Below are 12,621 nucleotides of genomic sequence, written 5' to 3'. Positions count from 1 at the left end.
GGTGGTGACCGTGTTACCTAGCCTCAGTGCAGTGGGCAGCTGGGAGGTGGTGCTCTTGTTCTCCATGGACTTCACAGTGTCCCAGAACTTTTTGGAGTTGGAGCTACAGGATGCAAACTTCTGCCTGAAGAAGCTGGCCTTAGCTTTCCTGACTGACTGCGTGTATTGGTTCCTGACTTCCCTGAACAGTTGCATATCGCGGGGACTATTCAATGCTATTGCAGTCTGCTGAATAGGTAACGTAACTAACTAGCAGTACGTACCCTGAAGGCAGCCAGGATGATGCGCGTGACCTTCTCCTTGACAGACTCCTGCAGGATGTCAGACAGGGCCGGCACCACGTTGTAACGTCGTAGCTGCTCACAGAGCTGAGAGTTGAAGGCCAGCAGCCACACACAAAACCCCATCTGGTACTGCAGCTGGAAACCACACTTGTTACTGAGCACAGCCGTGATGCTAGAGGGAGGAGAGAGAACAGGGTTAGGGGGTAATGCTAGAGGGAGGAGAGAGAACAGGGTCAGGGGGTGATGCTAGAGGGAGGAGAGAGAACAGGGTCAGGGGGTGATGCTAGAGGGAGGAGAGAGAACAGGGTCAGGGGGTGATGCTAGAGGGAGGAGAGAACAGGGTCAGGGGTAATGCTAGAGGGAGGAGAGAGAACAGGGTCAGGGGTAATGCTAGAGGGAGGAGAGAGAACAGGGTCAGGGGGTAATGCTAGAGGGAGGAGAGAGAACAGGGTCAGGGGTAATGCTAGAGGGAGGAGGGAACAGGGTCAGGTAGTAATGCTAGAGGGAGGAGAGAGAACAGGGTCAGGGGGTAATGCTAGAGGGAGGAGAGAGAACTAGGTCAGGGGGTAATGCTAGAGGGAGGAGATAACAGGGTCAGGGGTAATGCTAGAGGGAGGAGAGAGAACAGGGTCAGGGGTCAGGTAGTAATGCTAGAGGGAGGAGAGAGAACAGGGTCAGGGGGTAATGCTAGAGGGAGGAGAGAGAACAGGGTCAGGGGTAATGCTAGAGGGAGGAGAGAGAACAGGGTCAGGGGTCAGGTGGTACAGGACACCACACTTGTCGATCACAGCAGTTTTATGGTGCATCGTGGTTTTATTGCATGGTTTTGGTTATGGAGTTTATGGCTTGAGTTACAGATAACAGCCGTGGTTAGGCTAACTTCCTCTTGTAGTGTAGTCAAGCAGCATAAAGCATCAGACAACCCCAAACACACTAATGATGTAATGCTAACAGATAGAAGATAGTAGTAATTGAAGTATCCAGTGATTGTAACAATGATAACTAACAGAAGTATACTGAACAAAAATAAACTGTTGGTCCCATGTTTCATGAGCTGAAATAAAAGATGGAACATTTCTGGCATATGAATAAAAATGATTATTTCTCAAAAATGCCATGCCACAGATTCCTAAAGTTTTTTTTAACCATTATTTAACTAGGAAAGTCAGTTAAGAACAAATTCTTATTTACAATGACGGCCAAACCCGGACAATGCTAGGCCAATTGTGCGCCACCCTATGGGACTCCCAATCACAACCGGTTGTGATACAGCCTGAATTTGTTTGGCCCTGTCCGGGGGTATCATCGGATGGGGCCACAGTGTCTCAGCCTCCAGTATTTATGCTGCAGTAGTTTATGTGTCGGGGGGCTAGGGTCAGTTTGTTATACCTGGAGTACTTCTCCTGTCCTATTCGGTGTCCTGTGTGAATTTAAGTGTGCTCTCTCCAATTCTCTCTTTCTCTTTCTTTCTCCCTCTCGGAGGACCTGAGCCCTAGGACCATGCCTCAGGACTACCTGACATGATGACTCCTTGCTGTCCCCAGTCCACCTGGCCGTGCTGCTGCTCCTGTTTCAACTGTTCTGCCTTATTATTATTCGACCATGCTGGTCATTTATGAACATTTGAACATCTTGGCCATGTTCTGTTATAATCTCCACCTGGCACAGCCAGAAGAGGACTGGCCACCCCACATAGCCTGGTTCCTCTCTAGGTTTCTTCCTAGGTTTTGGCCTTTCTAGGGAGTTTTTCCTAGCCACCGTGCTTTTACACCTGCATTGTTTGCTGTTTGGGGTTTTAGGCTGGGTTTCTGTACAGCACTTTGAGATATCAGCTGATGTACGAAGGGCTATATAAATAAATTTGATTTGATTTGATTTGACTAGTAGTATTAGATGTAGTAATAGTATCCAGAGACCAGTAGTATTAGATGTAGTAATAGTATACAGAGACCAGTAGTATTAGATGTAGTAATAGTATCCAGAGACTAGTAGTATTAGATGTAGTAATAGTATCCAGAGACTAGTAGTATTAGATGTAGTAATAGTATCCAGAGACCAGTAGTATTAGATGTAGTAATAGTATCCAGAGACTAGTAGTATTAGATGTAGTAATAGTATCCAGAGACTAGTAGTATTAGATGTAGTAATAGTATCCAGAGACTAGTAGTATTAGATGTAGTAATAGTATCCAGAGACTAGTAGTATTAGATGTAGTAATAGTATCCAGAGACTCACCAGTTGACCCCGTCCGCCTCCACCCAGGCAAACCTGTACTCATTGACCCTCAGCATCAGCTGGAGACAGCCTGCTACACACTGCACATACTGAGAGCTCTGCAGGGGGAGAACACAGACACAAACTTTTATTAAGACTGGTCAGGGAAACACAGGCAGGGATTTGGAGATACAGTGGGGTAAAAAAGTATTTAGTCAGCCACCAATTGTGCAAGTTCTCCCACTTAAAAAGATGAGAGGCCTGTAATTTTCATCATAGGTACACTTCAACTATGACAGAAAAAAATGAGAAAAGAAATCCAGAAAATCACATTGTAGGATTTTTAATGAATTTATTTGCAAATTATGGTGGAAATTAAGTATTTGGTCACCTACAAACAAGCAAGATTTCTGGATCTCACAGACCTACTTTTTTGCCCCACTGTACCTGCTCTTCCATTCTGAAACAGGTGTGTTCAACATCACCAACCTCAATTAAATCCATCTTTATTTATATAGCCCATTTAACAAAAGCAGCCACAGTGCTTGACAGTAACTGCTCAACAGTAACCTGCATCTGCAACCACGAGCACCATGCAGAACCATGCTAGACAAAGAGAGCATCATTACAGAACAGACAGGGACGTGTCCCCTCAAGGACCTGAGCAAAGAAAGCTGAGGAGAAAATAGATTAATCTGTTAGAGGCGTTTCATAAAAGCAAAAAAAAAAGAATCAGGAAGGAAGGGAGAAACTGAGGAGACATCCTGAGAGCAACAGAAGCAGTAGAAATAGCAATAGTAGTAATAATAGCAGCAGCACTAATAGATGTAGTAGTACAAGTACTAGTAGTAATAATAATAATAGTAGTAGCAGATTTAGAAGTAGTAGAATTATTAATAGTAGTAATAATAGCAGCAGCACTAATAGCAGCAATAATAGTAGATGTAGTAGTACAAATACTAGTAGTAATAATAATAATAATAATAATAATAGTAGTAGCAGCAATAATAATAATAGTAGTAGTAGCAATAATAATAGTAGCAGTAATAATAATAATAGTAGTAGTAGCAATAATAATAATAATAGTAGTAGTAGCAATAATAATAATAATAGTAGTAGTAGCAATAATAATAATAATAGTAGTAGTAGTAGCAATAATAATAATAATAGTAGTAGTAGCAATAATAATAATAATAGTAGTAGTAGCAATAATAATAGTAGTAATAATAGTAGTAGTAGCAGTAATAATAATAATAGTAGTAGTAATAATAGTAGCAGTAGTAATAATAATAGTAGCAGCAGTAGTAATAATAATAGTAGTAGCAGTAGCAATAATAATAATAATAGTAGTAGTAGTAATAATAGTAGCAGTAGTAATAATAATAATAGTAGTAGTAGTAGTAATAATAATAATAGTAGTAGTAGTAATAATAGTAGTAGTAGCAGTAATAATAATAATAGTAGTAGTAGTAATAATAATAATAATAGTAGTAGTAGTAGCAATAATAATAATAGTAGTAGTAGTAGTAGTAGTAGCAGTAATAATAATAATAGTAGTAGTAGCAATAATAATAATAATAGTAGTAGTAATAATAATAATAGTAGTAGTAGTAGTAATAATAATAGTAGTAGTAGTAATAACAATAGTAGTAATAATAATAATAGTAGTAGTAGCAATAATAATAATAATAGTAGTAGTAGTAATAATAGTAGCAGTAGTAATAATAATAATAATAATAATAGTAGTAGTAGTAGCAATAATAATAATAGTAGTAGTAGTAATAATAATAATAATAGTAGCAGTAGTAATAATAATAGTAGCAGTAGTAATAATAATAGTAGTAGCAGTAGTAATAATAATAGTAGCAGTAGTAATAACAATAGTAGTAGCAGTAGTAATAATAATAGTAGCAGTAGTAATAATAATAGTAGTAGTAGCAGTAATAATAATAGTAGCAGTAATAATAACAATAGTAGTAGCAGTAGTAATAACAATAGTAGTAGCAGTAGTAATAACAATAGTAGTAGCAGTAGCAATAATAATAATAATAATAATAGTAGTAGCAGTAGTAATAACAATAATAGTAATAGTAATAATAGTAGTAGTAGTAGTAATAATAATAATAGCAGTAGTAATAATAGTAGTAGTAATAATAATAATAGTAGTAATAGCAGTAGTAATAATAATAATAGTAGTAGCAGTAGTAATAATAATAGTAGTAGTAGTAATAATAATAATAGTAGCAGTAGTAATAATAATAGTAGTAGTAGTAATAATAATAGTAATAATAATAATAGTAGTAGTAGTAATAATAATAGTAGTAATAATAGTAATAATAATAGTAGCAGTAGTAATAATAATAATAGTAGCAGTAGTAGTAATAATAGCAGTAGTAATAATAATAGTAGTAGTAGTAATAATAATAGTAGTAGTAGTAATAATAACAGTAGTAGTAGTAGTAGTAGTAATAATAATAGTAGTAGTAGTAGTAGTAGTAGTAGTAATAATAATAGCAGTAGTAGCAATAATAATAGTAGTAGTAGTAGTAATAATAATAGTAGTAGTAGTAGTAGTAATAATAATAATAGTAGTAGTAGTAATAATAATAGTAGTAATAATAATAATAATAGTAGTAGCAGTAGTAATAATAATAGTAGTAGCAGTAGTAATAATAATAATAGTAGTAGCAGTAGTAATAATAGTAGTAGTAATAATAATAGTAGTAGTAGCAATAGTAGTAGTAGTAATAATAATAGTAGTAGTAGTAATAATAGTAGTAGTAGTAATAATAATAGTAGTAGTAGTAATAAGTAGTAATAATAGTAGCAGTAGTAATAATAATAGTAGCAGTAGCAATAATAATAGTAGTAGTAGTAATAATAATAGTAGTAGTAGCAATAGTAGTAGTAGTAATAATAATAGTAGTAGTAGTAGTAGTAATAATAATAGTAGTAGCAATAGTAGTAGTAGTAATAATAATAATAGTAGTAGCAGTAGTAATAATAATAGTAGTAGCAGTAGTAATAATAATAATAGTAGTAGCAGTAGTAATAATAGTAGTAGTAATAATAATAGTAGTAGTAGCAATAGTAGTAGTAGTAATAATAATAGTAGTAGTAGCAATAGTAGTAGTAGTAATAATAATAGTAGTAGTAGTAGCAATAGTAGTAGTAGTAATAATAATAATAGTAGTAGTAGTAGTAGTAATAATAATAGTAGTAGCAGTAGTAGTAATAATAATGTAGTAATAATAATAGTAGTAGTAGCAGTAGTAGTAGTAGTAATAATAATAGTAGTAGTAGTAGTAATAGTAAGAAATAGTAGTAGTAGTAGTAATAGTAATAGTAGCAGTAGTAGTAGCAGTAGTAATAGTAGCATAGTAGTAGCAGTAGTAATAATAATAGTAGTAGTAATAATAATAATAGTAGTAATAATAGTAGTAGTAATAATAATAGTATAGTAGTAATAGTAGTAGTAGTAATAATAATAGTAGCAGTAGTAATAATAATAGTAATAATAATAGTAGTAAAATAGCAGTAGTAGCAATAATAATAGTAGTAGTAGTAGTAGTAGTAATAATAATAGTAGCAGTAGTAATAATAATAGTAGTAGCAGTAATAATAATAATAGTAGTAGTAGTAGTAATAATAATAGTAGTAGTAGTAATAATAATAGTAATAATAGTAGTAGTAGTAGTAATAATAATAGTAGTAGTAATAATAATAATAGTAGTAGCAGTAGTAATAATAGTAGTAGTAATAATAATAGTAGTAGTAGCAATAGTAGTAGTAGTAATAATAATAGTAGTAGTAGTAGCAATAGTAGTAGTAGTAATAATAATAGTAGTAGTAGTAATAATAATAGTAGTAGTAGTAATAATAATAGTAGTAGTAGTAATAATAGTAGTAATAATAGTAGCAGTAATAATAATAGTAGCAGTAGTAATAATAATAGTAGTAGCAATAGTAGTAGTAGTAATAATAGTAGTAATAATAGTAGTAATAGTAGTAATAATAGTAGTAATAATAATAGTAAGTAGTAATAATAATAATAGTAATAATAGTAGTAATAATAGTAGCAGTAATAATAATAGTAGCAGTAGTAATAATAATAGTAGTAGCAGTAGTAATAATAATAGTAGTAGCAGTTAGTAATAGTAATAACAATAGTAGTAGTAAATAATAATAGTAGTAGTAGTAGCAGTAGTAGTAATAGTAGCAGTAGTAATAATAATAGTAGCAGTAGTAATAATAATAATAATAGTAATAATAATAGTAGCAGTAGTAATAATAATAGTAATAATAATAGTAGTAGTAGCAGTAATAATAATAATAGTAGCAGTAGTAATAATAATAGTAGCAGTAGTAATAATAATAGTAGTAGCAGCAATAATAATAATAATAGTAGTAGTAGTAATAATAATAATAGTAGTAGTAGTAGCAATAATAATAATAATAGTAGTAGTAGCAGTAATAATAATAATAGTAGTAGTAGTAATAATAATAATAATAATAATAGTAGCAGTAGTAGTAATAATAGTAGTAGCAGTAGTAATAATAATAATAGTAGCAGTAGTAATAACAATAGTAGTAAGTAATAATAATAATAGTAGTAGCAGTAATAATAATAATAGTAGTAGCAGCAGTAATAATAATAAGCAGTAGTAATAATAATAGTAGTAATAATAATAATAGTAGTAGTAGTAGTAGTAATAATAATAGTAGTAGTAGTAGTAATAATAATAATAGTAGTAGTAGTAGTAGTAATAATAATAGTAGTAGTAGTAATAATAATAGTAGTAGCAGCAATAATAATAATAATAGTAGTAGCAGCAATAATAATAATAGTAGTAGTAGCAGTAATAATAATAATAATAGTAGTAGTAGTAATAATAATAAGTAGTAATAGCAGTAGTAGTAGTAATAATAATAGTAGTAGCAGTAGTAATAATAATAGTAGTAGTAGTAGTAGTAGTAATAATAATAATAGTAGCAGTAGTAGTAATAATAGTAGTAGTAGTAATAGTAATAATAATAATAATAGTAGTAGCAGTAGTAATAATAAGCAGTAGTAATAATAATAGTAGTAGTAATAATAATAGTAGCAGTAGTAATAATAATAGTAGCAGCAATAATAATAATAATAGTAGTAGTAGTAGCAATAATAATAATAATAGTAGTAGTAGTAGTAGCAGCAATAATAATAATAATAGTAGTAGTAGTAGTAATAATAATAGTAGTAGTAGTAGTAGCAGTAATAATAATAATAATAGTAGTAGTAGCAGTAATAATAATAATAGTAGTAGTAGTAGTAGTAATAATAATAATAATAATAGTAGTAGTAGTAATAATAATAATAATAATAATAGCAGTAGTAGTAATAATAATAATAATAATAATAATAATAGTAGTAGTAGCAGCAATAATAATAATAATAGTAGTAGTAGTAGTAGTAATAATAATAATAATAATAATAGTAGTAGTAGTAGCAGTAATAATAATAATAGTAGTAGCAGCAGTAATAATAATAGTAGCAGTAGTAATAATAATAATAGTAGCAGTAGTAATAATAATAGTAGTAGTAGTAATAATAATAATAGCAGTAGTAATAGCAGTAATAATAATAATAGCAGTAGTAGTAATAATAATAGTAGTAGTAGTAGTAATAATAATAGTAGCAGTAGTAATAACAATAGTAGTAGCAGTAGTAATAACAATAGTAGTAGCAGTAGTAATAACAATAGTAGTAGCAGTAGTAATAACAATAGTAGTAGCAGTAGTAATAATAATAGTAGTAGCAGTAGTAATAATAATAGTAGTAGCAGTAGTAATAATAATAGTAGTAGTAGTAGTAATAATAATAGTAGTAGCAGTAGTAATAATAATAGTAGTAGCAGTAGTAGTAATAATAATAGTAGTAATAATAATAGTAGTAGTAGTAGTAGTAATAATAGTAGTAGTAGTAGCAGTAGTAATAATAATAGTAGTAGCAGTAGTAATAATAATAATAGTAGCAGTAGTAAGTAATAGTAGCAGTAGTAATAATAATAGTAAGTAGTAGTAGCAATAATAATAGTAGCAGCAGTAGTAATAATAGCAGTAGTAATAGTAATAATAATAGTAGTAGTAGCAATAATAATAGTAGTAGCAGTAGTAATAATAATAATAGTAGCAGTAGTAATAATAATAGTAGTAGCAGTAGTAATAATAGTAGTAGTAGCAGTAGTAATAATAATAGTAGTAGCAGTAGTAATAATAGTAGCAGCAGTAGTAATAATAATAGTAGCAGTAGTAATAATAATAGTAGCAGTAGTAATAATAATAGTAGTAGCAGTAATAATAATAGTAGCAGTAGTAATAGTAGCAGTAGTAATAATAATAGTAGCAGTAGTAATAATAATAATAGTAGCAGTAGTAATAATAGTAGCAGTAGTAGTAATAGTAATAGTAGTAGTAATAATAGTAGTAGTAGTAATAATAATAGTAGTAGTAGTAATAGTAATAATAATAGTAGCAGTAGTAATAATAGTAGTAGTAGCAGTAGTAATAATAGTAGTAGTAGCAGTAGTAATAATAATAATAGTAGCAGTAGTAATAGTAGTAGTAGCAGTAGTAATAATAATAATAGCAGTAGTAATAATAGTAGTAGTAGCAGTAGTAGTAATAATAGTAGTAGCAGTAGTAATAATAGTAGTAGTAGCAGTAGTAATAATAATAGTAGTAGCAGTAGTAATAATAATAGTAGTAGCAGTAGTAGTAATAGTAATAGTAGTAGTAATAATAGTAGCAGTAGTAATAATAATAGTAGTAGTAGTAATAATAATAGTAGCAGTAGTAATAATAGTAGTAGTAGCAGTAGTAATAATAATAGTAGTAGCAGTAGTAATAATAAGTAGTAGCAGTAGTAGTAATAATAATAGTAGTAATAATAATAGTAGTAATAATAATAGTAATAGTAGTAGTAGTAGTAGTAGCAGTAGTAGTAATAGTAGTAGCAGTAGTAATAATAATAATAGTAGCAGTAGTAATAGTAGTAGTAGCAGTAGTAGCAGTAGTAATAATAGTAGCAGTAGTAATAATAATAGTAGCAGTAGTAATAATAGTAGCAGTAGTAATAATAATAGTAGTAGCAGTAGTAATAATAATAGTAGCAGTAGTAGTAATAATAATAGTAGTAGTAGTAGTAATAATAATAATAGCAGTAGTAATAATAATAGTAGCAGTAGTAATAATAGTAGTAGTAGTAATAATAATAGTAGCAGTAGTAATAACAATAGTAGTAGCAGTAGTAATAACAATAGTAGTAGCAGTAGTAATAACAATAGTAGTAGTAGTAGTAATAATAATAGTAGCAGTAGTAATAATAATAGTAGTAGCAGTAGTAATAATAGTAGTAGCAGTAGTAATAATAATAGTAGTAGTAGTAGTAATAATAATAATAGTAGCAGTAATAATAATAGTAGCAGTAGTAATAATAGTAGTAGCAGTAGTAATAATAATAGTAGTAGTAATAATAATAGTAGTAGTAGTAGTAGTAGTAGTAATAGTAATAGTAATAATAGCAGTAGTAATAATAATAGTAGCAGTAGTAATAATAATAGTAGTAGTAGTAGTAGTAGTAATAATAATAATAATAGTAGTAGCAGTAGTAATAATAATAGTAGTAGCAGTAGTAATAATAATAGTAGTAGCAGTAGTAATAACAATAGTAGTAGCAGTAGTAATAACAATAGTAGTAGCAGTAGTAATAATAATAGTAGTAGCAGTAGTAATAATAATAGTAGCAGTAGTAATAATAATAGTAGTAGTAGTAATAATAATAAGTAGTAGTAATAATAATAGTAGCAGTAGTAATAATAATAGTAGTAGTAGTAGTAGTAATAATAATAGTAGCAGTAGTAGTAATAATAGTAGCAGTAGTAATAATAATAGCAGTAGTAGTAATAATAGTAGCAGTAGTAATAATAGTAGCAGTAGTAATAATAATAGTAGCAGTAGTAATAATAATAATAGTAGTAGTAGTAATAATAATAGTAGTAGCAGTAGTAATAATAATAGTAGTAGTAGTAATAATAGTAGTAGTAGCAGTAGTAATAATAATAGTAGTAGCAGTAGTAATAATAATAGTAGTAGCAGTAGTAATAATAGTAGTAGCAGTAGTAATAATAGTAGCAGTAGTAATAATAATAATAATAGTAGTAGCAGTAGTAATAATAATAGTAGTAGCAGTAGTAATAATAATAGTAGCAGTAGTAATAATAATAGTAGCAGTAGTAATAATAGTAGTAGTAGTAGTAATAATAATAGTAGTAGTAGTAGCAGTAATAATAATAGTAGCAGCAGTAATAATAATAGTAGTAGTAGCAGTAGTAATAATAATAGTAGTAGCAGTAGTAATAATAATAGTAGTAGTAGTAGTAATAATAATAGTAGTAGCAGTAATAATAATAATAGTAGTAGCAGTAGTAATAATAATAGTAGCAGTAGTAGTAGTAGTAATAATAGTAGTAGTAGTAAGTAATAATAGTAGTAGTAGTAGTAATAATAGTAGCAGTAGTAATAATAATAGTAGTAGTAGTAATAATAATAGTAGCAGTAGTAATAATAATAGTAGCAGTAGTAATAATAATAGTAGTAGCAGTAGTAATAATAATAGTAGTAGCAGTAGTAATAATAATAGTAGTAGTAGTAGTAGTAATAATAATAGTAGTAGCAGTAGTAATAATAATAATAGTAGTAGTAATAATAGTAGCAGTAGTAATAATAATAGTAGCAGTAGTAATAATAATAGTAGTAGTAGTAATAATAATAGTAGTAGCAGTAGTAATAATAGTAGCAGTAGTAATAATAATAGTAGCAGTAGTAATAATAATAGTAGTAGTAGTAGTAATAGTAGTAGTAGTAGTAGTAGTAGTAGTAATAATAATAATAGTAGTAGTAGTAATAATAGTAATAATAGTAGTAGCAGTAGTAATAATAATAGTAGTAGCAGTAATAATAATAGTAGTAGCAGTAATAATAATAGTAGTAGTAGTAGTAATAATAGTAGCAGTAGTAATAATAATAGTAGCAGTAGTAATAATAATAGTAGTAGCAGTAGTAATAATAGTAGTAGTAGCAGTAGTAATAGTAGTAGTAGCAGTAGTAATAATAATAGTAGTAGTAGTAGTAATAATAGTAGTAGTAGTAGTAATAATAGTAGCAGTAGTAATAATAATAGTAGTAGCAGTAGTAATAATAATAGTAGTAGTAATAATAATAGTAGTAGTAGTAATAATAATAGTAGCAGTAGTAATAATAGTAGTAATAATAATAGTAGTAGCAGTAGTAATAATAATAGTAGTAGTAATAATAGTAGCAGTAGTAATAATAGTAGCAGTAATAATAGTAGCAGTAATAATAGTAGTAGCAGTAGTAATAATAATAGTAGTAGTAGTAATAGTAGTAGTAGTAATAGTAGTAGTAATAATAATAGTAGTAGCAGTAGTAATAATAATAGTAGTAGTAGTAATAGTAGTAGTAGTAATAGTAGTAGTAATAATAATAGTAGCAGTAATAATAATAGTAGTAGTAGTAATAATAATAGTAGTAGCAGTAATAATAGTAGCAGTAGTAATAATAGTAGTAGTAATAATAATAATAGTAGCAGTAGTAATAATAGTAGCAGTAATAATAGTAGCAGTAGTAATAATAGTAGCAGTAGTAATAATAGTAGTAGTAATAATAATAATAGTAGCAGTAATAATAATAGTAGTAGCAGTAGTAATAATAGTAGTAGTAGTAATAATAGTAGTAGTAGTAATAATAATAGTAGTAGTAATAATAGTAGTAGTAAGTAATAATAGTAGTAATAATAATAGTAGTAATAATAATAGTAGTAGTAATAATAGTAGCAGTAATAATAGTAGTAGCAGTAGTAATAATAATAGTAGTAGTAGTAGTAATAATAATAATAGTAGCAGTAGTAATAATAATAGTAGCAGTAGTAATAATAGTAGCAGTAATAATAGTAGTAGCAGTAGTAATAATAATAGTAGTAGCAGTAGTAATAATAGTAGTAGTAGTAGTAATAATAGTAGTAGTAGTAATAATAATAAGTAGTAGTAATAATAGTAATAATAAT

The 12,621-nt window shown here is 28.8% G+C and overlaps 1 protein-coding gene across 4 annotated transcripts in view; it reads right to left on the bottom strand.

Moving 5' to 3' along the window:
- LOC115126260 (V-type proton ATPase subunit H) overlaps positions 1–12,621 on the bottom strand; it is a 68,834-nt gene that overhangs the window by 20,270 nt on the left and 35,943 nt on the right. For all 4 annotated transcript variants that reach the window (XM_065006028.1, XM_065006027.1, XM_065006026.1 and 1 more), the window contains 2 exons: positions 2,520–2,617; positions 264–456 (listed from right to left, as the gene is read on the bottom strand). In XM_065006028.1, the coding sequence (XP_064862100.1) occupies positions 264–456; positions 2,520–2,617 (291 nt within the window). The remainder of the gene's footprint in view (positions 1–263; positions 457–2,519; positions 2,618–12,621) is intronic.

The sequence above is a fragment of the Oncorhynchus nerka genome, linkage group LG20 (assembly GCF_034236695.1).
Source record: "Oncorhynchus nerka isolate Pitt River linkage group LG20, Oner_Uvic_2.0, whole genome shotgun sequence".
Lineage (NCBI taxonomy): Eukaryota > Metazoa > Chordata > Actinopteri > Salmoniformes > Salmonidae > Oncorhynchus > Oncorhynchus nerka.
The sequence above is the reverse complement of the archived record's forward strand: the minus strand, read 5'-3'. Positions and strand labels throughout refer to the sequence as shown.